The sequence below is a fragment of the Clupea harengus genome, chromosome 4, assembly GCF_900700415.2.
Source record: "Clupea harengus chromosome 4, Ch_v2.0.2, whole genome shotgun sequence".
Lineage (NCBI taxonomy): Eukaryota > Metazoa > Chordata > Actinopteri > Clupeiformes > Clupeidae > Clupea > Clupea harengus.
In genome coordinates this window covers 7,128,880-7,155,492 of record NC_045155.1, presented here as the reverse complement: position 1 = coordinate 7,155,492, position 26,613 = coordinate 7,128,880, and the positions used below count along the sequence as shown (strand labels likewise).

Sequence of the window (26,613 nt, the reverse complement as noted above, 5' to 3'; positions counted from 1 at the left end):
CACTATGACATGACCTGAGATAAGAGGTTGTGAAAACACCCATTCCATCATACCTCCTGCTATCCCAAGGACACAGTATTCCAGATGGCAGGACACCTAACCAGAGGCCCTTACATTCCAACCTAAGTCTAAATAAGAGATATATAGATGCAAAATACAAATTAATTTGAGATTAATTGGATTACTGATTATTGTCAATCATTGATTCTGATCTTTAATCCTGATTTGCAACTCCTTCAAGGCGATACTTCCTAATACTTTGTCATATGACTGAAATAAATCAAGAAATGGATTACCAGTATGTAGCCTATACTAAGTCCTCTACAGGTGTAACATTTAAGTTAGTTGGCCTAATAGAGGCCTTGAAAATCTAAAGGCCCAAAGATTATATGACAAGCTTAAAGTGTCTGCACAAAATAGAGTCACTCTAGTCTATGCGATAGGATTTGCTTTGAAAAAAAAATTTGGTGTACAATCATGTTTTGTATGATGCATTTTAATCTCTTGTAATCATAAATTCACTCACAATCCTTTTTCAAATCACAAAACAGACAGATGTTCTCAGAATTCTAGCAGACCTGATAGAATCAGAAATACAGGCAATATTTTTCTATAAAAAAAAAGAAAATAAACATTCCTGGGTGTCAGTGGCATCACTGCTCAGTCTGCATCTGAGAGCTCTTGAGGTGAGTTTGAACCCCGTCGAGTTGCTGGTCTCTCAATGGATGGATGTGGTTGACCACCGACGTGGCTTTTCTGAGGTGCTGGTCTCTCATTGGCTGTGCTCTTCTGGGAAGGCACTGGGCTTTGATGGGGAAGCATGCCTGCTCGGTTCTGGAGTCCTCTGGGAGTCCGGGAGACCATTAGCATTGGGGGAAGCGCAGTATGCTGCGGCCTCTAACAGTTGCTCCTGATTCACTGGTTGGTCAGTCATGATCTAAAGAGTTTTTTTGTTGTTGTTATTTTTAACTTGGTCAAACAAAGACTAACACTAAACCACATTTTGCACACATTTCAATAAATACACTTTTCATAAATACTCTTCAACAGGAGTTCCTCCCTGAGTTGTGCTCAAAAGTGTTGTCAGAACTCATCATGCACATCCCCCGTTTTCATGGATGTTGTGGTACATATGGACACCTGAGCTTGATAACATTTCTGAGCAAACCTTACCTCCTCTTGGGTTTTGGAGGCTCGGCTGGTGCTTTGGGCCTCTGCTTCTTGCCGTGGGCTTGTGGCCTTTTTGATGGTTTCCTTGTGGCTACTCCAGTTCCTCAGACGCTCCTGACCCTTGTGGGAACGTGCGGTGGGGTTTACATAGGTGGGAGGGATCCAGTTTGGCAAATCCCATGTGCCTGTAAATGATGTCCAGGCACTTCCACTCTAAAGGCATTCACAAGACAAACTATTTAAATGATAAAGGAATCTGGGTGGGAGTTTAAGCAATGATCACATATCGCATTACCCAATATCTTCTCAAAGGCCATGCACTTTAAACATTTGGATGTATTCGGTTATAGATATGTAGTCTACCTTAGCTTTCATTCCTGGCAGTAGGTGGCCACGGTCGGTTGCTATGAAGGTGGTGTGTCCATCAGCTGCAGAGGGTCTCTGACATTTTGTAAATAACAACAACAATAATAATGATATTGCTTTTAATACCATATTTTGATTTCTGGTACAGTCTAATTGTGAGTTTTCGTTGTAGCAACAAATGTACTCTGTTATTTTCGTTAATCCACATGCAACGTATCTAAATTTGAGTTTGGCTAACAAAGACCTAATTGATGCATTTTCAAGTCCATGCATACATTAATCAATTGAATCATTTATGATTCGATATTTTAACCGTCAATGCTATTATAAAATAGTTTTATGCGATTCGCTTAATGTTAGCTAAGTTGCCTCTTTGAAGTGTTTTGGAACAGTCCAGTTCTGCAGTTTCTGCGACTTGAAGGCACCTTCATACTGAAAAAAAAAATAAAAACAACATGTTTTACTTTGTTACTAAACAAGGTTACCTTGTTTATAATATAAATTCACGATGCACTTAAGTCTCAATTGATTTTAAAGAAACGTTTGATTAATTTAGTAAGGAACATCTTAGCCTACCTGATTAGCGGAAAAGCCAGACGACATTGTAGGAGAGAGGCCTACTTTGTTGACGCTTGTCTCACAGCAACCACCACACGCAGTGTTTGTAAAATGCTGTAGCCTTCAGGTGTAGATTGTAGCAGCAATGTAGGCTACGCAAGAACTATGTAGAGATGGCTACGGGGCTCAGGGCTACCCTATCCGAATAATTGGATAGATTTAGATGAGCTATACAAGCCAAATAATCATTTATATGCTTTCCTATTTTTACCTGTTTGGTCTTCACGTCAGGTTTTTTTTCTTTTTGTCTCACTTTTAGGTTCATTATATTTTTTTATCTGGAGCTTATAGTAGGGTGACCACCAGACGTCCCCGGTTTCCGCCTGTGGTTAAATAAATGCGTGACAGACCCCTCATTCGAATCTTTTCGGTAACATGCACGTGTATGTCATCTATCTGTGGACTTCAGACCAATTCTATATCTCAAATATGTCTGTTGCTAGCCCTCGGCTACCAGCTAAAAATAACAGACTACAAGGCAAGTCAGTTAGCTTGTGCGTCACCAATTTTACAAGGTGAGCAGTAGCTAGATATTACAAGTACTCCCAACAACCACAAAGTCAACTTAAGTAAACACATTAATTACCTAAGGATTTCATAGCCACAATCTGTTTAAAAATCAAATGTTTTACGTGCTACAGATGCAAGATTAAGTTCATATGAAACAGCGGTGTTGTCTGTAACCATGGATACTCTAGAGCCCCTCATGTTGCCTGAGGCAAGCGACACATTGTAGTCCATCCTTTTTCTGCTTCATCATATTGGCAGAAAACATTTTTTTTACGAGACAAGACAACTGTTAGTTATAAAAGACAAACCATTTGCCTAGGTTTTCTACTGGCGTTGTTTCGCTCACACCTTATTTTCGCCGATTTGGCAAAAAGCCCTTCATTTATCCATGTATTTTTTTTTGGGAACCAATGTTCAAATGCTAAAGCTGAAAACTACAAGCTTTAGTCGACTCCCATACTTTATTGGCACTTAGGTAACGTTAAGTATGCTAGCTAGTCAGAAGGTTAACATTACCTTACTTACTTACACAAATGTTAACTGCTAAGTATCGTTTAACATCACAATCACCTGCACTAATGAGTTAAACCTAAACAATGAAGGGACTTATATGTGTGCAGATCAAGTACATTTTGTGTATTGTCCCACTTGGAGGTCGGAACTTTCCCTCGGAGTATCCACTAGGGTCCAAGTGACATTCATTTTCGTCATCAGAGGCTGTATGCTCAGCTCTTTACGGACCGTAGACATATGGCGTGTGCGCCAAGTACAAGGCATTAGAGTGGACCTGTGAGTTCTGGAATGGTGTCGATATCTTGAAAACTGGGTGGAGATGAGGCACCAAAAACGGCTGAATAATAGTAAGAAAAAGAAGAAAACTCATGAAGAACAGAATGTGATTCTGTGGACATTGTAACCAGAGAGGATTGAGGCCGCAGACTTATGACCACTGTGTTCACTGTTTGCAAGGGGGAGATGGGATTTATCCCTCTTTAAGCAGAACAGGAAAAGGCCTTGCCCCATTTAAGTCAATGGGAAACTGGTGGGATTTTACTAAAACATTGCCTATTATTTGCCTTTGGAGTGGTTAAGGATCTTTTGGAGTCATTTATCATAATCCACAAGTGGTTGTGGTCATTTTGAGGCTAAGACTGTCCGTGGTCAGTGAGTTGATTTGGAATGAATGGACTCAATTTAAGCCCATGCAGATATCAGAATCAGAATCAGAATCAGAATTCTTTTAATGGCCAAGTATATTTACATATACAGGAAATTATCTTGGTGGTTGGTGCATAGGACATAAAACACATAACATAACAACAAAATAGCAAAAACAAGAATAAAAGACAAATACAGAATATTAAATAATAATAAATAATTGTGAATTGGAATAGGCAAACCCAGAGTCAGTGTGATGCAGGGGGCTTGTTTGTGAGCACCACTGCCGTGGGGAAAAAACTGTTCAGGTGGCGCGAGGTTTTGGTCTTTATAGCCCGGAACCTTCTGCCAGATGGGAGTCTCTGGAATAGGTGGTGACCGGGATGGGAAAGACCAGCGATGATCTTGCATGCTCTCTTGCTGGTCCTGGAGTTGAACAGGTCTAGGAGAGACGGCAGGTCGCAGCCGATGACCTTCTCGGCTGACCGAATGATCCGCTGCAGTCTGCCTTTGTCCTTTGCAGTAAAGGCAGCGAATCAGATGGTAATTGATGAGGTGAGGATTGACTCAATGATGGCTGTGTAGAACTCGACCATCACTTTCTGCGGCATGTTGAATTATTTTAGCTGCCGAAGGAAGAACATCCTTTGCTGGGCCTTCTTGATTGTGGAGGTGATGTTCTCCGCCCACCTTAGGTCCTGTGCCATAATTGTTCCCAGGAATCTGAAAGACTCCACAGTGTTAACTGGGGAGTCACACATGATGAGGGGGATGGTTGGGACTGGGCTCCTCCTGAAGTCTGCTACCATCCCTACTGTTTTACAGGCGTTCAGCTCCAGGTGATTCTGGCTGCACCAGAAAGCCAGGCTGTCAACTCCTTTTCTGTAGGCTGCCTCGTCCCCATTGGAGATTAGTCCAATGAGGGTTGTGTCATCCGCAAATGTAAGGAGTTTGACAGAGGGGTGGCTGGAGGTGCAGTTGTTGGTGTAGAGGGAGAAGAGTAAAGGAGAGAGCACACCAGTGCTGATGGTCCGGGGCTCAGAGACAAGCTTGCCCAGCCTCACACGCTGCTTCCTGTCTGACAGGAAGTCAGTGATCCACCTGCAGGTGGTCTCAGGCACGCTCAGCTGTGTTAGCTTGTCTTGGAGGAGAGCTGGGGCGATGGTGTTGAATGCTGAGCTGAAATCCTCAAATAGGATCCTGGCGTAGGTGCCGGGGGAATCAAGGTGCTGGAGGATGAAGTGGAGTCCCATGCTAATTGGGTCATCTACAGACCTGTTGGCTCTGTAGGCAAACTGCAGTGGGTCGAGGAGGTGGTTGGTGATGGCCTTGAGGTGGGTCAGCACGAGGCGCTCAAAGGTCTTCATTACCACAGAGGTCAGGGCGACTGGTCTATAGTCATTAAGGCCTGTGATCCTCTGCTTTTTGGGAATGGGGATGATGGTGGAGGTTTTAAAGCAGGCAGGGACCACACATTCAGCCAGTGAGGTGTTAAAGATGTCCGTGAACACTGGAGACAGCTGGTCTGCACAGTACCTTAGTGTGGAGGGAGAGACAGCATCTGGTCCAGCTGCTTTGCGGGGGTTCTGTCTATTTAAGAGCTTGTTGACATCCCTCTCCTGAATGGAGAGAGGTGTGATGGGGGGGAAAGGGCTGTCTGGGATAATGTGACATGATATCTGTCTGTACTTGCAGCCTGGCTGCTAGGAACCAAAGTATCAACTTTGAACAAAAATGTTTTAAAAAGAGGTGGGCACTGTGTGGAGTGAGAAGGTACGATAGAAGACAGCGGGTTATAAATCAGTTGTCAAATTTCGTTACTGGGCATGCATGAGTAGAGAACACAGTGTAAGTAATAGTGGTACAACAAGTGGGTTGGTTTAGAGCCCTGATTAAATTAAGGGTAAGGGGGAACTTTAAATACCATGTGGCCATGAGGGACACACATGTTGCACTGAACAATGTTGCTGTGGATATGTGTTGTGGAAAATTAAATTTTATATATTTTTTTTATGTTTTGGAGTAATTATGTGAAATGTCATATTTTCCTCCATCTTGCCACATGTCACATTTTTAGTAGCTCTTTCAATAAACACACTTTACACACTTACTTGTTAAAGGTAAAGGTTAAAGGTAAAGGTATAATCCACAATCGCTGAAATTGAGCCCTGAGGCTAAAAACAAGGCTTTGAAATATCTGTGTGGAGGCAATCTAGAGGTTCATGGGACCGTGTGTTTTTTTTATGGTGGTGTTGTCACTACCATTAAAGGTCAGCCAGTTGAAGCAGCAGAAGATTCAACCTTTAATGCTTGAAGGGTTTTTCCCATTTAAATGCATGGTGATAATATTTATGACATTCATTTAATTAAATGTGTATTATGTAATGTGTATTACATGGCTATAGGGTTGGGGTTACCACTGATCTAAGACCAGCAGGCTCTACATAAATCAAGAGGTCAAGAACCATTTAGAGCTGAAAGTGACTCATCTGAATGCTGTTAGCTATTTATTGATCAGTGATTTAGTGATCAGATTAGGGAATACAAAAACTTTTGCCTCCAGTCCAGGCAGTTGTTTCTTTCAGACAAGTTATCTGTGCAGCAAGCCAACAGAGAGTGCTGTGGATACTGTAGGCCATGTGCTGTTATCCATTACATTAAATTAAATTTCATTTATATAGCACCCAAACAATAAAATGGCCTCAAGGCGCTTTACAGAGCCCAGGGCCTGAACCCTCCAAGGAATCGTTTTCCCAGAAGATTTTTCTTCAGAGCATTCCACGTATATGTACATACACTAGATGGCGATAGATTACAATTGAGATGCTGCGCACATCCAAAACTCGGAAGTGACGAAGCAGCCACTGCTATGCAGTTCATTCCATTTTCTGCTAGCTGGCTAGCTGTGGGAACGTAACCCACGTCTAGTCTTGAAAACTCGGAATTTCTTCTTCTTGAAGTGCATAGAGCTGTAAATATTGCTTATGATTGCAGATGTTATAAGCCGTAAGTTGTCACAACTTATTGCGCAAGCTTTTCATTTAATGTGAAAAGATATCCCACCTAAATACACTGATGAGTGTGTAGACTACTCAGTGCAACTGTACATTCCCAACCAGCTGACAAGCTAACGTGTGGTGATGCTCTGTTTATGGTATGCTAGCGATAGATAGCGGCAGTAGAAGTAATAACTGGCATTGTTTGAGCATTCATTGTACATGTGTAGTTTGAATGACACATCGGCTGTGGTGAGATAATGGAAGTTGCAAGGACCTCACAAGACAGGAGTCAGGCCGCAGATGCTGCAAAAGGTGGCGTCAGTCAAGAGATCAAAACACATTTTCGAGTCTGCCGCTTCATCATTGAAACTGGTAACGTTGACAAAGTGTTTAAGTTATGTAGAAGTTGCAAATTTAGCATTTTTTTATATGAGAGCTATATAATAACTGCCTTGCCTGAATATAGACTAAGATTTGCCTATCAGTGCAATACAAAAAATTCGATAGCTTACTTAATGCTAATTACAAATCACATTGTGCCAACTCATTCTACAGGTGTGAAGTTGGGCATGCGGTCCATGCCTGTTTCCACAGCATGTGCCCTGTACCACAAGTTCTTTAAGACAGCCAGTCTCGAGGTGTACGAGCCATACCTGGTTGCCATGTCTTCCATTTACCTGGCTGGAAAAGTCGAGGAACAACATCTAAGAACTCGAGATATCATCAATGTCTGTCACAGGTAGCCGACATATTGACAGGAGGTCTATTAAAACTCCTTTATTGCAGTAGAAAAATGTATTGATTTTTAGAGTTTTCACTGTGAACACCTTTTTTCTTTGCAGGTTCTTCCGCCCTGGTACCGAGCCCATGGAGCTGGATGGGAAGTTCTGGGAGCTGAGGGACAGTGTGGTCCAGTGTGAGCTGCTCATCCTGCGACAGCTAAACTTCCAAGTGGCATTTGAGCACCCTCATAAAGTAATGTTTGCTGCCTTTCATTGGTAAAATGTTTCAGTTTGAAATAAACAAGCAGCACACCATATTTGCATTACATTCTTTAGTGGCAATTCTAGTTCCACGAGTGTTTATGTAAGTTTTATGGTTAGTATTGAAACGTTTTTGAGAAGACCTGGAGACAGTGTAGTGATTGCGTTCCATATTATCCCACCATTAACTTCTTTTATTTCCCCCCTTGTAGTATCTGCTACATTACTTAGTGTCTGTGAGAAATCTCGTAAATCGCCATGCCTGGGCGCGTGCCCCCATTGCTGAAACAGCCTGGGCTCTACTCAAAGACTGTTACCACGGATCGATTTGTGTGCGGCACCCGCCCCAACACCTCGCCCTCGCTGTCCTCTACTTGGCCGTTCAGAGCTACGGATTGGAGATGCCCTCAGGGGAGCTGGAGTGGTGGCAGGTGAGAGTGCTTTGGCTTTGTGCTTATTGGCACATTGTTTTTTTACGGCGTCTACGGCTGACTGCAAGTTAACTTTTCATTACTCATGCCTGTTGGACTCCAGACTTAGTGTGGTCTTTCTTCGCAGGCCTTGTGTGATGACATCAGTGGAAAAGAAATTGAGGACATCATGTCAGAACTACTGAAGCTTTACGACATGGAGGCCAAATGCATGTAAAGAACAAGGATTACAGCCTCTATCTTCTGGAGGAAAATACTACAGTGACAGGGTATTACACTGAACATTGGTTATAATGTGAAACACCTTTGATACATTCTGTCACCCCTACCTGAGAGGCATATTTACTGAAAACACCACATCTCAGCAAGTTCTGATGTGAATGTGATATTGCTGTAATCACAACCAGGACATCTGTCCACCGTGCTGAAATTTCCAGGACATTATCTCATGTTTCTGTCGGTGGAGTAATACATTATGGAGCACATCGCTGCCTCTTCAGCCACAGAAGGAGCGGATCTGGGATGCAGCCCCTCAGTCTCCCAGCTCCAGTGCCCCACTTTCCTCCCCTTACCTTGTGCCATTAACTCTATATAGTCCATGACGGGTGGGAGAAGGAGGAGGGAGAAGTGTGTGTTTGTGGAGGGGAGTGTTTGGGCTGTTTGCTGGGCTTGTGTCTTGTGTATGGACAGCCAGGGGAGCAAAGAAAGAAAGTATTGCTGGGTTGAATCAGGCTCTCCTCAGAGCTGGTTGGAGATTTAAAGGTACAAGAGACTGAATCTGGGACAGCTCTTTGATAGATCTTTAGTTAATTACTCTCAGCCTAGTCCCATTAGACCGAGTCCCGGCAGGCTCCTAGGTTTCCGTTAGGATGTATGACACTGAAGTAGAATCCTCATGCTGTTCTGGAATTTCACTGCTGAGTATAACTGTTCCATTCCTCCTCTCCATAGTATTGGTCCAAAAGGACCAAAACACAGAAACATGTGAGCTTCCTTCTTGAACTCTGTCTGCTCTGGTCATTACAACTCCATGTAAAATAGTTTATATTGTAAAATAAATAATTGTATGATTAAATAACCCAGAAATCATCATCAAGTACTTCCATTTCTGTATGCAAATGAAGGATACCTGCATCACAGAGCTGAATACAAGCACAGCAGTTAAAGGTGCAGTCCATGATTCAAGATTGTTGATATTTTTAAATTGCACCCCTCACAGGCCCTTCATGCCACTTAATCAAGGTGTTGATTAGCTTGAATTGTTAATTGCTCAGTCCGCCATTATTTTAGTTTCCCATTTACAGGGCCAGGACTTCATTATGAACACAAGGTTTTTGAGCACACACTAGAGGATTGTGAGGAGCTGAATTTGTCAAAAAGTGTAGCGTATTAGAATCACAGCCTGCATTGTTAAGTTTGTTGCATACTTTGGCTCTTTGTTGCTTGCTGTGTGGACCTTAGGGATGCAGTGAGTTTGCGTGACACAGAGCTCTTCCTATTCCTTCTTTTGCACATTCCTCTCCATTAAAAACTGACACCTTGGAGCTCCTGAGCTGTAGGTGAGAAAACGTTATTAAACACAACGTCTGTGCCAATCAAGTTCTCCGCAAAGCATAACACATACGTGATGTATAACGCCTACGCATCCTCTACACACAGCTTGTGTCTGCTGTTTTTGATGTTACTGATATTGTTTCAGTTGCACTTTGGGACTGATGATGGGAAAGGACTTACGGAGGGTTCCTCTGGAAGAATGGCACTCATGATTGTCGAGTAACATGAACAGCGCCAGCTGTTCTCTTGACCTCCATCCAGGAAAATGGAGCAAGGAGTTTCTACTTGAAGTCTTTGCTTCTGTAACGGTGTACATAAATCATTATCGTCTCCTTTGAGTCTTACCCTTCTGAATACCAAATAGCTTTGAATGCAGCTTTGCTAACTGCATTAGCGAAGGGCATATCCCTTAAAGTGATCTTACCCCCTGATGCAGGTAGTAGTGGAATCTTTTATGCTGGTTCTTTAATATTATTTAACTTGAAATGAATTTCAATGAATAGGACCATTGATACTAATACACCACAATGTAACAGTACGTAGGGTAAAAAACACTAGATTAGCAGTGGTTAATCAAGAGAACAGCAGCCTCATATAAAGGTCATCTCTAAATTTACACAAAGGCTTGTCATTATGCTTAATGGTTTTTGCATCATTCTGATGAGAGTGTATTCGGATCATTTGGGAGAGTGTATTTAAACGATTTAGTAGAGTGTATTGGATGATTTAGCAGTTATCTAAGTCTGCATCTAATATACCCAACCTGAGTTCTAAAGCTAGTTCACAAAACCTTTAAAAGAAAGGACTCGGTATTCGTCCTCCCAGCAAGGAAGGCAAACACAGATTGGAGCCAGGAAGTTGAGGATGCATGCTTTTTTCATTTTTGTTTCTGGAGCTCCTTGACTGAAGCTGTCTCGTGAACTAGGCTAAGCATTAAATTACTTATTCCCCCTTAGAGTTGTGTGCAGGAATACTCGAAATTCCATCTTTTTTTTTTTTCTTTTGGTGTTGGAATACATGAATTCAAAAGTGAGCTTTCAGTGTCAGACCAAATTAAAATTGAGAGAAAGTGTCTAGACTTGCATGTGAAGCTCCAAAAGAGCTAAAAATATCCACGCCCTCGGCAAACATTTGTTCACTTGTTAGTGGGGACAACTTCATGACATTATTTAAAACCCCAAAAGAGAATCCTAAATTCACACACTGTACCTCTTTGCTCATTTCTGAATGCAGCTGCATCTAGTGCAATTTATTTCCCATTGATAACCTTCTTTTTTTTCATCTCTCAAAACCAAGGTTGTGCTGATAAAAATAAGTACAGTGTGATTTGCGGCACAGCACAACCAACCTCACTAGGATAGTATAGTATTCCCCCCTATTGAAGTTCAGAGAGGCAGAGGAAGGGTAGTTTGATGATGGCACATTCTGACTGCTGGAGGAGCCATTCTTTTTTATTTATTTTTTTCCTAAGGACATGCTGGACCTTCTTGTACACTTTCTCTGATATTATCTGAGATGTGAATCCGATGTGATATTACTGGATGCTCATGCACCAGTTCACACACGCGTGCACCAACCATATGCACACCAGCTCGCTTCCTCCTCTCTGCAGTGAGTACGGCATGTGTCCTAATGCTGGGCATTATGAATTATGGAGAGGGTACATGTGCAGCCGGATTCACTTCCATCAATAAAACATCAGCATGTTCTTCACTAAAGGAGAAGGGTGCCGGGAAAGCTGGGTTGGGATTGATTGAGAGTGCAATTTCACTCTCTCCCATTCCCACTATCCCGTATTCCTCTGTCTTCCTCTTTGCAATCGTCTCGTGCTCCCTGCATTCTGTCCTGTGTTCTGTGTTCTGTCTTTGGTTCCTGCAGTCCTTTTCATGCTTTGGCTCCGACGTCAAATTCCCTCTCTGACGTCACTCCTCTTAGGCTCTTCCAGGCTGAAGCTCACAGTGCTGCCCCATTGTCTCTGAATATTTTCCGTCTCTCTTCTTCCTGTGCCTCTTTCCCTTTCTCTTTCATTCTCTCTTCCTGCCATCTCTTCCCCTGGCTGCCTGGCTTTCAAAGTTGCCTTTGTTGTCTTTGCCATTCTCGCTTCACCGGCTTCATCGGCCATTGGGAGGTGGCCTTTTTTGAACTCTTATCCAATGCATGACAACACAGCACATACATGTGGAAGCAAACCTCTCCAGGAGGGGAGGACAAATACTTAAAAAATTAAAAAAAACACAAATAAACAAACAAAAATGGGCATCTGTCCTCTTAACAGTTTGTGAGAGTTTGTCTCAGTTGGTGATGTATTGAGAACAAGTCCAGTTCTAATCACTCTTCACAGCAGTCCACAGGCTTTCATCCCAGGCCCTGGTTCTCTATTCGGACGCTTCTACTTGCAGGGCTAATGCACCAACGTGCCTGGGGTAGAGGAGAGATAGAGAGAATAGGACGAGAGATAGAGGGACAGCTGGGAAGAGAAAGGGAGGCAAGAAAGAAGAAATGGAGAGAAAGATAGATAGCATAAGGTAGGGGCCTTTGATGGAGGAGGGGTGTCTTTTTTTTCTATACCTACCCCTAAATTATGCAAACCTTTTGAAAGTTCACTTCACTCTGTGTTGTGTTTGTATGTGCATGCGTGAGAGATGTGTGTTCCAAATACCAACTGTGGTTGCATGTCTAGAGTTAGCATATGATGAAATATACATTTTCATGAAAAATACATTATGTTACAGATTGTGCTAAATTGCCAAGTTTGCTTTCCTAAACACCAGATGGCAAAATAAATGATTCCTCCTCTGTGCGTTTCCCATTTTACAAACTAAAATGGTCTTACAGGGAGAGACCTATTTGATTTGTCTTGTTATCTTGAGTGTGTGTGTGTGTGTGTGTGTGTGTGTGTGTGTGTGTGTGTGTGTGTGTGTGTGTGTGTGTGTGTGTGTATATGTGTGTGTTTCAGTCTATTTGTCTCACTGTATGAGCGCATTAGAGAATGTGAAGGTTTATGCAGGCGCATGCATCGTTGCATTTAAAGGCTGCAGTGGCGGCAGCAGCACACTTGAGTACCCTTGAGCAGATAAAAGCTTCCCCTCTAGGTCTTTAGAGGCCTCTGGCATTATAACTATTACATTTAAACCATGTATGCACACTCCCAGATGCCAGGAACATTTCACCTGTTTGGTTATGAGGGGGCACCTGAATGCAACAGTCAGAAACGCTTCTAATGAGAAACGTACTGGTCAGGGTCAAGCCATGCCTCATTGGTCTGAGTCATACCACGTAATTGCTACACTGTAATAATAAACCAAATAGTTTTTGAAAAAAAAATGCCTTTATATTCTAACGATTCTTTCATATACGAAATATATGTTGTGAATAGGTAGGTAAGATGAATATTCACACAATTCATTGATCTGCATTATTTATTTTGAACTCATCATCTCACCGTGAAGCCGTATTCGTGTCCGAGGTGATGGTGCGGCTATGCTGAACTTCACACATGCATTAGCTTTCATCTCTCTCGGTAACGCTACATTGAAAAGGGGCGGCTGTGGGGTGGCGCGCCCGCTGACGTGAGCGCACAGTCAGAGGACAGAAAGGGAGGGATTTAAAGGATGAAGCGGAGGCAGGGGTGGGGAGAGTGAGAGAGAGAGGAGAGTGAGTGAGTGAGTGAGTGAGAGAGAGCCCCCCTCCCCTCCCCGTTCTCTCCATCCGCGCATAGCAGCCCGCGCGGATGCTGCGTCCGAGGTCCTCAGCGCGCGACTCAGCGAGGGGGTCCTCATCACATCGCATATAAATCCAAAATATCGCATCACCCAGTTATACAGCCTGTTTTTCTTTAAGATTTTGAAAGTCCAGCCGTTGTTTTGTTTTTATTTCAACAGTCTATAAACAACCCCGTAATTTTCACGTGCTTATTTATTGGGACAGTCACCTTTATACGATGTCTCCATCTCTTATTTTTTTCCTCTGCAGAAGCCCAGTCTAACCAGGCAACAACTGCACTATTTTAGGATCAGAAATTCCACCAACATTACAAAAGCTACATAATATCGCGATTATAAGGTGCCACAGTGTAACGACTAGTGCTGTGCTTTCGGCAGATGTCGATATTTTTTATTTCCATTTCTAAAGAGAAGATTACTGGATTTTCCATTTTCCTGCATCCCTCGCTGATGTCCTTGGAGCATGGCCTGGTGAGTCGGTGCTTTTGGTATTTACACCAGACTGGGTTCTACACATGTGGTTTACATTTAACCAGTATGTTTAGTCGACAATTTCCGTAATAAATTGCCGTTGACCCTTCTGTTTACACGTTGTAGTTTTTGTGGTTGGGGAATGGGATGTTTTTTCCAAATGGTCACAAATCCCATCTAATTTTTTTTATCTTTGTTAGGATTAGTGATAGCTGCCAAGCACGTAAAACTGCTGCAGTGTAGCAGAACATAGAAATAATATGGACAAGTAAAAAACTATTAAGGACCATCCTCCCTTTAGACTATAGTATAAACCAAAACAAGTCTTTAGGCACAACTGTCATAATGTCATTTTGCTGTGATGGGAGAACGATCAGACAATATTTGAGTCTGGTACTGGTTATATTCTTTTGTAGATTCAGTTGTCAGAATAAATTGGTTTATACCTTCTCTCTGCGCGGATATGTCTGTTGTGAAATGGATTTCTTGACAGTAGAAATTGTCCTTAGTCGACTTTCATAATGCCATTCGAGCTACATTTTCCCCCTGCAATGGTTTAGCTTATGTGTTTGTGGATAACGGGATAAAGACCCAGAGAGAGGAGAAGCAACAGCGAAGCGAGGTGATGCTCCAACTGGTATCCACACCGGTAACCTTGCGGAAGGGGCATTGCGCTTACCGGATGGAAGTGGCGCACACCACACCAGCTGAAATCTTCTGTCATTACCTTCAAGCTCATATCATCTACCATCAGTTTTATTGACGATTGTGAATTTCCTTTCAAGCTAACCCAAGAGTAATTTGAATTTCGAGCCTGATTTTAGACGGCAAATGTTTTTGTTGAGAGGCAATCGCCTTGTGAAGGTGACCAGTAAAGGTCATTTTATTTTGGACAGCATCACTGGCTACAGCAATCCATGAAATGACACACACGAAATAAAAAGTGGTTAAACCTTTATGAGGCCAAACACCAGGCCAAATTTAACCCAATCATTTCATCTGATGCCACTTATACTTTGAGCACAACTGCAAGTGCATGTGAACGGGGCGGGGGACGGATGAGAGAAGATGCTGTGATCCTGCTTGATGTGTGTTCGTAATCGATACTCGCCTGTGATTGGGCACTTAAATACGATCGTCAATCCTGGACCTCTGTGGCAATTGGTTTACATCATTTGAAAGGGTTCGAAGGTGTAAAATTAGATTGATATTTCAAGGATGCCCAATTGCAGCAATGACACGAAAACTTGTAGATTGAAGACAAACGATGAAAAACAGAGCTACTTGGCCATATTGAAGGCTCCCCCACAACGAGGCACCCTTTAACAAGCTTTCATTGAATTCACTGCTTCCATGCAGTATATTTGTCATTAGTGACTAAAAACACTTGTTAGCAATATTTCATGCCTTTCTTCCCTTCAGCTATTAAGGCTGCTCTTAACTGGCATGGAAGCATTGTGCATACAGATATGGCAGAATGTGGTATTTATGCAGTTCACTGAGCAACAGATAAATAATGTCTAAATGTTTACTGTGTGTGTGTGTGTGTGAGAGAGAGAGAGAGAGAGAGAGAGAGTGTGTGTATGTGCGTGAGAAAGAGAGAGAGAGAGCACAAAACAGAGGCCCCTGACTGCGTTAGCCCTTTGTAAATATTGAATGCTGAAATGTGCTCCCTCGATCTCTCAGTTTGTAGCGGATTGCTCCGATTTGAACTTTCCTGAAAATGTGATCTAGAAGAAGAAATATTGCTGGCCTAGTTGTGGTCCACACATTGTCCCAGTTTTTATGTCTGAAATGCAGGGTTGGATAGAGTTGACCCAGCAGATGCCTCACCAAAACTGTGTCTCACCATCAGAGTCCTTTCCTCTTCTCCCACTCACCCTCATTGCTGTGGGTTGGCTCACTTGTGGTTCGGGGCTGAATAGACCGGCCTGACGTAAATGTTAATAAAGCGTGTTGTATTTAGACCTTTCTAAAGATTCATAAACTAATTGTCTTTATGACAGTTTTTTTTAGCAATTATATATAATTTTCTAGTTTTAAGCCTTCTTTTAATGATGATGTACCACTCGGTTTTATTAAAAATAAGGGGAATTCTCAACATATTTTAACATGCATACAACTAGTGCAAATCTAAATGTCTGGATTATTAGTATTTTGTGTATTTGACAACGTATTTAAGAACTGCACACGTTTAAAATATGCATGAAATATACATCATAAAATCTGTAATTTTACAACATAAGAAGTGAAAGATTGTTGTGTCCTCTGTCAAAAATGACTGGTGTGATTTATGATGGAAATGCACACCTATTCATATCAACACCCAACTGACTGCATTAAATGTGACGTCAATTTTAATGAATAAAACCTTAAGTATTACAGTCTTGGACATTCATTTGAAAGGCCTGTCATTTTTGACTGGAGACACAACAAATGTAACAATGTTAGGTTATTTGAAAAAAGCAAAAAAAAAAAAAAACGTTTATTTGATTCATTCAGGTAGGTAGTGTGAAAAAAGAAAGAAAGAAAATATTGTAATTAAAGACAGAAGTTTCAAAACGGTAATTTTTGACTGCAACACAACATGAGGGTTCAAATTCTTTCACCCTCTCACACACACTTCCTCTTTCGCATGCTCTCTTACACACACACACACATAAATATATGCATACTTTTGAAGAGTTAATTTTTGCTTTGACTCATCTGTTATGACAGTATAATACTGGCGTTAACATTCAAAACAGCCATGACATATTTAGTCATTTTGACAGATCTGACTGTATTTTGGTTACATGAAAGTCATTTTTTGCCATTTCAATATGATTCATACTTAAGTGGAGTATTTTTTTTCACAGTCATAATTTACATTTTTCATGTTGACTTCGGTAGCAGTACAGCATTTCAGTGGAATGACACTCTGTATCAAATACACTGAATCTTTTTAGTCGGATTGTTTTTATTTTTATTTTGTTCAACTGTTAAACTATCACTGTTAGTTTTTTTGGGAAAGCAAACAGAATTTGAAAAAAAAAACCAGATCTGAAACCACCTGGACAGAGTAACACAACCCTACATATTCATCCTTGTTCGTCTGCATAGACACATTCGCACAGGACGCTCCTCGTCACCCCCTCCGTATCTAGGGTGTGGCAGCGGACTCAGCCATGAGAGGTGTACAGCCTCGCTATGAAGGTACTGTCTGCCAGAACAATGAATCCTCCAATCCCTGCCGTAAGAAGTGATCCAACATCCCTGAAATCCCTGTGTTGTCCAGAGACCTGTCTCAGACGCCTCTACTCAGATGCCCAGAGGTGCAGGGCTTATGTTACTCCCCACAGACTAATACGCCAGCGCAGTCCATGGCTTTCCTGAAATACTGGAACCTGTGTAATGAATACAGGCCACTGCAGTGAGTGTAGAAGAGATGGAGGGATTATTGGGAGAACAGAGAGAGAAGGAGAGAGCGAGAGGGAGAGAGAGAGAGAGAGAGAGGGAGAGAGAGAGAGGGAGAGGGAGAGAGAGAGAGAGAGAGAGAGGGGGGATGGAGGTGGCTCGAATGGAAGAGACAGGGAGAAATCAATTACTTTTTGGGGAGTTTGGGGTGTCAAATGAATACAAAGATCTGAATATTTTACAGTTGCACGGGCGTCATGAGTGCAATCATGAAAAAGTGAGTAACCGTTGACGAGAGGCTGCTTGGCACAGTTCCTGTGGAGTGTCTTTTGCAAATCTTCGCCCTTCTGTGTGTGAGAATGCATTCAACTGTGTGTGTGAGCAGATCTGTACGTTTCATGACGAAGTCATTTGAAATTTGCCTTTAATTAGAACATACATACACATACACACACACATACAGTATGTATGTATGTGTATAAGGTTAGTTATTAAGGATGTAGTCTTTCTTGTCTCTCTGCTGGTAGATGCTCAGACGTATTTACAAAGTTGAATGGAGCCTTGCGGGATAATAAAAAACATTGGTGGAAAAAAACTGTGGACAAAAACCCTGAAGAGCAGAAGGAATTCTGCCACAGCAGAATGATATGAGGAACACAAACCACAGGAACTGAAGGGTTCCTAAATTATTCTACAGAATGTGTGTGTTGCACTGTGTTTGTCTGTTTTTCCATCTTTGTGTGTGTGTGTGTGTGTGTGTGTGTGTGTGTGTGTGTGTGTGTGTGTTTGGGCACGACAGTCTGTTGGGAAGGTGTCAGCTCAGCTCAGTCCAAATGAACTGGAATTGCCTTTATTCTCACTCAGTGTGACAATAATTCATTACTGTCTTGTCTGCCTGTCTCTTCACCGGTGCAAAGCCCTGTCAGTCCAGCTTTGAAATGGATTTGTTTTGCAGTGGCTCCAGCCACCACAAGGTGAGGAGGGAGGCTTGTAGGAGAATGAGTTTTTGTCTCTGTATTACACAGACAGGTGCACACACACACACACACACACACACACACACACACACACACACACACACACACACACACACACACACACACACACACACACACACACACACACACACACACACATACAAACACACATCTACACACTCAGGCACACACGCAAACACAGAGGCGTGTCACACACACACACACACATTGAGATGAAGGGTGTTCTTATGTAGCCTGAAAATCCATCATCCCAGAGAAAAATAGCGTCTGAAGCTATTTGATGTTTGACCTGGGAAATCTAAGTAGCTCAGGAATGGACTATTTGTTGTTTGTCTTTTTTTCTTTGTCTTTCTTTTTTTCTTTCTTTTCTTTGTTCCATTTTGGGAAACGGCCCATCAGGAGGCAGTCACCCCGGTCTTTCTTTAGTGGGAACGTTTCTGGCCAGAGAAACGCATCCTGACAGCGAATTAATGTCAAGATTTCAATTCCATAAGATGCCTTATGTCTGCCTGGATTAAGTGGGTGTGAGTTGACTAGTGCTTGCTAAAACTCCTCTCTCATTAGTGCTATTTTAAGCCTGTTAGAAACTCTGTGCTGGATCCTTCCAAACACTTTCAAGTGTGTGCAACAACATGAAGATGTAGAAATGTGACACGTTCTGCTGAAGCTGGAATACGGTAGTAATGACAGAAATTTTTTTTTTTAGTTTTTTTTGTAAAAAAATTTTTAAACAAAAGTACTCTGCTATACTGTCCTCTTACGTCCATGCTGTAGGTCTTGTGTACATTAGAAATCCCATAGCCACAAGCTTTTAAACTATTTTCTGAAAAGAACTTTCGTAAGACATGTTGCCTGTTGCCAGAGTTCCAGTCAGTGTCGGAGTGCGTTTTTTCAGTTAGGAGTTTGTCAGCATGATGACACCGTCGTCACTCTGTGAGTGTGTCAGTGTTCAGTGAGGGCCACTCTAGTGTGAGGCTCTGTCAGAGCTCTCTCTCTCCCGCGCTTGCAATCTGAGATCCAGAGTGAAAGGAGTAGGAGATTGACTCATCACCTTACAGCTTCTGCAGGTTTTCTCTTTTTTCTTCCTGTTCTTCTTGGTCTTTGTCTTCTTATAATCCATCTTCTTTTTTTTCTGCAACATTCCACCTTTTTCAACTGTTATTCCTGAAAAAGTCAGCAAAATTATTTTCTTGATTTTTGAAAACGGTGAATATATACCAATATGTTTTATTTCAACCGATATCCGCATATACTGTTTTGACATGGAGGCTTATATATATGGTTTAATACAATCAAGCATTATTGCTACGATGTTTCTTAATGCCTGAAGTAACAACCACAGTATCTAAGAGGTACATTTTTTTTTACATTGCTTCCTCTATGTAACTCAGTTAAATAATGAATGGGTGTTGCAACAAATAAACAAAATATAATCTTTAATTGGGCTCATATAAATGTCATTTTATTTTCATGTGGTGAAAGCAGATTTAAATGTTGTTTTTGTGCATCAGATGTTGCTGTAAAATCTGTCTCTGGCCATAAAACTATTTTTGCAGTTCATTTACATTTAGTCATTTAGCAGACGCTTTTATCCAAAGCGACTTACATATGTGCGACTTACAATGTATACACATTTTACATTGATGGCACACTGCACATCAGGAGCAATTAGGGGTCCAATGTCTTGCTCAAGGACGCTTCGACAGGGAATCGAACTAGCAACCACCTGATTACTAGACGACTTCTCTACCTCCTGTACCACTGTCGCCACACAGTTCAGACTTATGAGGGATAGGAGTATGACTTGTTTGGGTGTGTGTTTTGCGCTCTTGTGTGTGTCTGTTTACATGTGTTTCCGTTTGTGTGTGTGTTTCCGTGTGTGTGTGTGTGTGTGTGTGTGTGTGTGTGTGTGTGTGTGTGTGTGTGTGTGTGTGTGTGTGTGTGTGTGTGTGTGTGTGTGTGTGTGTGTGTGTGTGTGTGTGTGTCTGCGTGTCTGCGCATGTGCATGTGCATGTCAGTGTGTACCTACATGTAGGTTTGAGCAGAAGGAGAGGTGCTTGGTTACTTTTGCATTACATAAGCACCACGCACATTTATGTAAGGCTGGTTCTCTCTCTCGCTCTCTCTCTCTCTCTCACTTTCAACTTGAGCTAATTGGTGTGAGTGCCATCAGGGATGCTGGATGCTTGGTGGAGGTGTATTGGCAAAGGCTAGCATTACGTTTAGATGACAATAGCAATCTATCACTTAAATGGAGCTGTTTACTGAACTACCCCAGGAAAAATAACCATCAATAAGAATGTTCTGGAGAACGTACTGCCCAGAGAAGTCTTGTTAATGCCCAAACATTAGCATAAGATTAGCATTTGTGTTTCCCATTGTGAATTCCTTTGCAAGCTTCTAATCTAAGTTGTTGTCACAGTCCTTACTGCAAGTCCCTGATGTGTCAGAGCAACACTTGTGCTTTCGGCCATCTTGCAATGCTTTGATCTGTCCGGGCACCCATAGGCCTAGCCGGGTAACGGCACCGACCGCTTGTGATATCTGCCACAACGGCGTGCCATGACAGTGGCGATGTGCGACGCTGAAAAGCTTCCTCCCTGGGCCAGCGAAGGGTGCATTGCTGCAGATCAGGGGGTGGGGTTAGGGATGTGAGAATGAAAGGGTGAGTCAGCGCCTGAGAGAGGGCTTGACTCGATGTGACTCACTCATAAATGAATACTCTCCGCTTAGAATGGACATGGAGAGACCCTGATGCAGACTCGCACTATACACACAAAACACACACATACCGTACCACACAGACACACCACACTCTATATTTCACATATAGTTATAGGATAGAGAGAGGGAGAGAAAGAGACAGAAAAAGAGATACTTATAAGCACATATGCTCATGTGACAGAGAGATGTAGCACCACCAGGTAAGAGGACAGAGGATGTGAGAATATTAAGGGGGGGAGGAAGAGAAAGAGTGAGAGAAAAAGAAAAAGAGATGAAAGGCTGAAACATCTTTGTTGGAGTCCAGTGTATCGCTACGTTGCCATAACAACCATGTGCTGATGACATTCATTTCTTTCTTTCTTTTTTTTTGTTCTATGTAAAGCTGCAGTTTTTTTTCTCACAGTTGAACTTCAGTATGTGTGCTTCAGTATTTATGCTTCAGTACGTGTGCTTTACGATGTGTACTTCAGTATGTGTGCTTCAGTACGCATGCTTTACGATGTGTGCTTCAGTATGTGTGTTTAACGATGTGTACTTCACAATATGTGCTTCAGTATGTGTGCCTCAGTATGTGTGCTTTACGATGTGTACTTCAGTATGTGTGCTTCAGTATGTGTGCTTTACGATGTGTACTTCAGTATGTGTGCTTCACGATGTGTACTTCAGTATGTGTGCTTCAGTATGTGTGCTTCACGATGTGTACTTCACAATGTGTGCTTCAGTATGTGTGCCTTACCATGTGTACTTCAGTATGTTTGCTTCAGTATGTGTGCCTTACCATGTGTACTTCAGTATGTGTGCTTCAGTATGTGTACCTTACGATGTGTACTTCAGTATGTGTGCTTCAGTATGTGTACATCTCTCGCCTTGTCAGTTGTACCTCAGTATGTGTGCTTCACGATGTGTACATCTCTCGCCAGTGTCAGTGCACCTGCAGATTCTCTTTCATCTCAGTGTTTGTCCCTTTTATTCCTGGTGCTCTCATACTTATTTAAATCCATCTGCGATCTTTTGACACATTACACACCCGATTGTGAATTACCCTATGGAGTCTGAGAAAAAGAGAGATAAAATGAAGCAGAAGGGAGAAAGCAGGGCGATATAGCAGAGGAAAGGAGGAAAAGACAAGGAGGCAGTTAACTGTGGCCCGAATATGACCCTGTGCAATATTGCAATCCACTGTGTTAATGCCTATGTAATATTTAATTAACTGTAGTGAGCCTCATTCTTTATTTAATTAAAAGCACCAAAGACCTTTGAAAGATTGGGGTTTAGAGTCAAAAGTTTGGCTTTTTAGGAATGTCATAATTAGGGCTTTTTTCATGACCGAAATCGTACATTTTTTCTTAAATTAATAAACAAAGATTGCAACCATACAAGTGAATGTAATGAAGACGTGACACCCACTCTGTTCTCAGTGTTCTTTTCCTCTCTCTTCCTGCAGGTTATTTTGCCAGTGCCATAAGACCACGCACTCTCATCCCTGATCGGTGACCTCTTGACCTCTCCCAAGAGCCAAATTCTCCGGCCCGGGACCCAGATTGATCGTCAGTTGTCCCTCTCCTCTCCCCCTCTAATCCCCCCCCCCCCCCGTTTGGTTCCTGATGGATTGGGTGAGCGCTGATCCCTCGTACTGTTGACCCTCTGGGGATGGGGGTAGACTGGAGCAAGCTGGAGTCTTCTGTTTAGAGAATAAGAAAAGAGGAGAAAAATAAAACGGGTGAAGCTAGCCGTCCTGTCCTCGCTAGTCCTCCTCTTATGGAGAGTTAGAGGGCTCTGAGGGAGGGAGAGGAGTGGGGGGTGGGAGAAAAGCGAAAAAGGAGTGTAGATTTATTCCAAAGATCCCCCCTGTTATTAATATCAGACTCATTCTTCTAGCTTTTTCAAAGGCCCTTAAAACTGCCCTGAAAACAAACAGGGATAAATTACCCTCGTAGTGAGCCAAGGGAACACCCTCCAAATCTGAAACGGAGAAAATGTCGACGACAGCAACCATGGGCGACATGGCCAACAGTACGGTGGAGTTTTACCCCAAGCGGGCCGGGGGTGCGGAGGCCAACAACCACACAGGGGACTTCGGGGTGACGCTGACTGAGCTCCGTGATCTGATGGAGATGAGGGGGCCAGAGGCGCTGCAGAAGATTCAGGAGAGCTACGACGACACGGAAGGCCTCTGCCAACGACTCAAGTCCTCCTGCAATGAGGGTACGACCCCCCCCCACGCTGACTCACTCACCCTTCTGTCTGTTAGACTCACTCACTCACACACACACACACACACACACACACACACACACACACACACACTCCTCTCTCTTTTACTTTTTTAAAGAAATTCTCTTATCATCTCCCAAAATAGAATTTAATTTTCCTGCTCTCATCTGCCTCCTTGGCGCACTGCTGAATCTAGTCAACAGCAGAGCATCTAACAGCACAGCAGGGAGGTCAACAAAATCGCCTATGATCCAACTTAGTTTATGATATTAGCAAGTATGGATAAACACATGGATATACAAATACTCATATTTTGTGGTACTTTGTGTATTTTTTGCCCTTATTATAATTAATTGGGGTCTCAGTCTTGGTCTTGATATATTCACTTTCAGTCTGGGTTTTATCTTGGTCTTCACAGTTGAAAGTCTCCACCTTGTCTTGGCTCTTCACAGATATGGGCCGTCTTGTCTTGGTGTTGGTGTAAAATGGTCCTGACTGAAGGGCAGGCCTGATAAAAGGGCTGTGTGCAGGGATCAGTGTGTGTGTGTGTGTGCAGGGATCAGTGTGGGTGTGTGTGCAGGGATCAGTGTGTGTGTGTGTGTGTGTGTGTGTGTGTGTGTGTGTGTGTGTGTGTGTGTGTGTGTGTGTGTGTGTGTGTGTGTGTGTGTGTGTGTGTGTGTGTGTGTGTGTGTGTGTGTGTGTGTGTGTGTGTGTGCAGGGATCAGGCATCCTGGGGCTCAGCTTCACTCAGACTTAAGGTTGATTTTTTTTAGCTGTATGTAGGCTTTATGCAGAGGCTCCTCGTTAGGCTACGCAAGTGGCCTATGCCATTGTGAGCATTCATACCTGTGCGCTGGTGCATCTGCGTCGCTCTGCAATGCTAGTAAACAAAGATGGTGGACGTGGACGGACATGTTTGTATATAAATGTACTTCGTACTTCGTTTGGCTTTTTTTGCTTCGATTGTTTTAAGGTTACAGAGAAAAAGAAACTGTACAATCTGATAACCCTGTTATTGTAACAAAAAAATACGTCTGAGGTACTTTATGAGGCATTTCCCAGCCAGCTATCTAACAACGTTAGCCATGTTACCAGTAGAAGTAGACAGCTTGCTAGTGAAGTTAAACAGCATGCAGCAATTCATAGTGGCGTGATTATTTGTTGACCTGTCAACTCGCTATAATGTCTGCGTTAGCAAAGTCATCAACACCCCTCCAAATGTCGGGCTAGCAGATCAATCACATTAATTGCGGTCTGCGTTGCCGCAACATGTAGTTACATTTTTGGGGAGGTGTGTGTCAGGCTACGGTGTAGGGTACGCGGCTATGCCATACCTACAGTGTAGATTCTACGCAGAAGCATAAATCAACTTTAGGTGGGGCCTGACAGGAGCGACACCCACAGAGAATTCGCCTTACCCCTCTCCCCGGTCTCTCTCTCTCTATCTCTCTTTCTCTCCCCGGTCTCTCTATCTTTCTCTCTATCTCTCTCCCCGGTCTCTCTCTCTCTCTTTTATTATCTCCCTCTCTGTCCGCCTCTCTATTGCTCTCTTCTCCCCATCTCTCTCTCTCTGTCTCTCTTTCCCCATTTTTTCATTCTGATCTGGTCTTACCTTTCTTTCTTTCTTTCTTTCTTTCTTTCTCCCTCTTTCTCTCTTTGTCATTCACTTCTGAACTTACCTTTCTTTCTTTTTTTCTTTATCTTTTCTTTTCTTCTTAACTGTCTTTGTTTCTTTTTCTTTTTTCTTTCTATATCTCTTCCTTCCTTCCTTCCTTCCTTCCTTCCTTCCTTCCTTTCCCTCTCCCTCTCTCTCACCACAACTCTCACTATGTCTCCCCCCTCCCTATCTTCGTATCCACCATTTCTCTCCCTTGTCTCACTCGGCCAACTTCCCACTCTCCATACTCGCGTTCCTGTTAGGTTGCTAGGCTACGGAGCTGTCGGTGGCATGGTGGGTGTAGGAAGAGGAGGTTACTGGGTAAACAGCACTCTGTTGTCAGAGGAGAGATGCGGATTGAGGGGTTCTCAATCACAACCTGGACATATTCCTAAGTTTTAGGGGGACGTGCCACTTGTGTGGTGCATTCCTGCAGGTGTCGCGCAGTATATGTTGTCATAGGTGTGTTACTGCAAGGAAACAGAAAACATTATAATATAGATAAATTATCAGAGAAAGAGAGCCTCTCAGTGATTTGAAATTCAGTGCAGACATAAGTGGTCCAGTGTCTATGACTGCGTTCTTTTAAACTGGTCTGTAATGGTGTCCCTGCGACTGTAATACTGCTGTTAGGTGTGAGTATTACTGATCTGTAAAGATGTGTGTATTGCTGATCTTTAAGGGTCTGTGTATTACTGGTGGTCTTTAAAGGTGTGCGTATTACTGGTGATCTTTAAGTGTGCAGATCTTAGAAGGTGTGTACATTGCTGATATTTAAAGGTGTGCATATTACTCATCTTTAAAGATGTGTGTATTGCTGATCTTTAAAGGTATGTGTATTACTAGTGGTCTTTAAAGGTGGGCATGTTAATGTCTGCCTGTACTGAATACGGTTGTAAAAGTTTGCAGTTAAAAATTAGCGTCCAGATGGTTTTCTAATGGCTGAATGCTTGTGTGTCTGGGAAGCACTCTGTGTGTGTGTGTGACTGAGAATGAGAGAGAACTTCTAATTAGTTTGTTCTTTGGTGTTTTTATTGGTGTGTGTACTGGCTGTCTGACAGATTTTTCAGGGTGGTGTATGTTTGCAAAGCATGACAAAACAGGAGAGCGGGAGAGAGAGAAATAGATAGAGAGAGACAGAAAGAGGGAGAGAGAGAAATAGACAGAGAGAGGGAGAGATGATGGTGAACAAGTGATGCTGAGTGAAACTGACACTGTGAAGATGAGGTTCTGTAAATGGAGGTGCATTAGGAGTCCTTTCAACACTGGCAGCACCTTTTCCTGGTGAATAACGAGAAGAATGCATTGACTGTAGGGAACCAATCACATCAGCGCCTTTCCTCCGTAACACGACACCCAATAACGGGTGTGGACCTGTCAGTCAATCAGACCATAACACACATTGACCCCCTACACTGCAGTATGAATGCATTGGAGAGAGAGAGAAAGAGAGAGAGAGAGAGGGAGAGAGATAGAGAGAGAGAGAGAGAGATAGAGGAACAGAGAAATAGAGAGGTAGAGAGAGGGAGAGGAACAGAGAAGGAGACATGGAGAGAGGGAGAGAGGGAGGGAGGAAGAGAGAAGGAGACAGGGAGAGAGGGAGAGAGGAAGAGAAAAGGAGACAAGGAGAGAGAGAGAGAGG

The 26,613-nt window shown here is 42.7% G+C and overlaps 3 protein-coding genes across 7 annotated transcripts in view; 2 read left to right on the top strand and 1 right to left on the bottom strand.

Moving 5' to 3' along the window:
- Positions 1-480: 480 nt before the first annotated feature.
- cfap126 (cilia and flagella associated protein 126) lies at positions 481-2,669 on the bottom strand. The gene is made up of 5 exons (XM_012816702.3): positions 2,113-2,669; positions 1,906-1,968; positions 1,534-1,611; positions 1,174-1,383; positions 481-937 (listed from the first exon to the last, which is right to left on the bottom strand). Exons 1-5 carry the CDS (start codon positions 2,137-2,139, stop codon positions 773-775), a joined length of 543 nt encoding a protein of 180 aa, XP_012672156.1. The 5' UTR covers positions 2,140-2,669; the 3' UTR covers positions 481-772.
- Positions 2,670-6,689: 4,020 nt separating this feature from the next.
- ccnq (cyclin Q) lies at positions 6,690-9,313 on the top strand. The gene is made up of 6 exons (XM_012816700.3): positions 6,690-6,828; positions 7,049-7,193; positions 7,377-7,560; positions 7,664-7,796; positions 8,017-8,235; positions 8,363-9,313. The coding sequence occupies exons 2-6, from the start codon at positions 7,079-7,081 to the stop codon at positions 8,450-8,452; spliced, it is 741 nt and encodes a 246-aa protein (XP_012672154.1). The 5' UTR covers positions 6,690-6,828; positions 7,049-7,078; the 3' UTR covers positions 8,453-9,313.
- Positions 9,314-13,466: 4,153 nt separating this feature from the next.
- Positions 13,467-26,613, top strand: part of atp2b3b (ATPase plasma membrane Ca2+ transporting 3b) — a 47,763-nt gene continuing 34,616 nt past the window's right edge. For 3 of the 5 annotated variants that reach the window (XM_031565948.2, XM_031565947.2, XM_031565945.2), the window contains exons 1-2: positions 13,467-13,982; positions 22,545-23,305. In XM_031565948.2, coding sequence (XP_031421808.1) covers positions 23,077-23,305 — 229 coding nt within the window. In that variant the 5' untranslated portion in view covers positions 13,467-13,982; positions 22,545-23,076. The remainder of the gene's footprint in view (positions 13,983-22,544; positions 23,306-26,613) is intronic. The other 2 variants (XM_031565950.2, XM_031565949.2) reach the window with 1 other exon arrangement.

Coding starts and splice junctions, on each gene's coding strand:
- cfap126 (XM_012816702.3), bottom strand. CDS start 2,139: ATGTCGTCTGGCTTTTCCGCTAATCAG. Junction 1,969..2,112: donor CTGGCTTTTCCGCTAATCAG/GTAGGCTAAGAT, acceptor TTTTTTTTTCAG/TATGAAGGTGCCTTCAAGTC. Junction 1,384..1,533: donor TGCCAGGAATGAAAGCTAAG/GTAGACTACATA, acceptor GAATGCCTTTAG/AGTGGAAGTGCCTGGACATC.
- ccnq (XM_012816700.3), top strand. CDS start 7,079: ATGGAAGTTGCAAGGACCTCACAAGACAGGAGTCAGGCCGCAGATGCT. Junction 7,797..8,016: donor CATTTGAGCACCCTCATAAA/GTAATGTTTGCT, acceptor CCCCCCTTGTAG/TATCTGCTACATTACTTAGT. Junction 8,236..8,362: donor GGGAGCTGGAGTGGTGGCAG/GTGAGAGTGCTT, acceptor CTTTCTTCGCAG/GCCTTGTGTGATGACATCAG.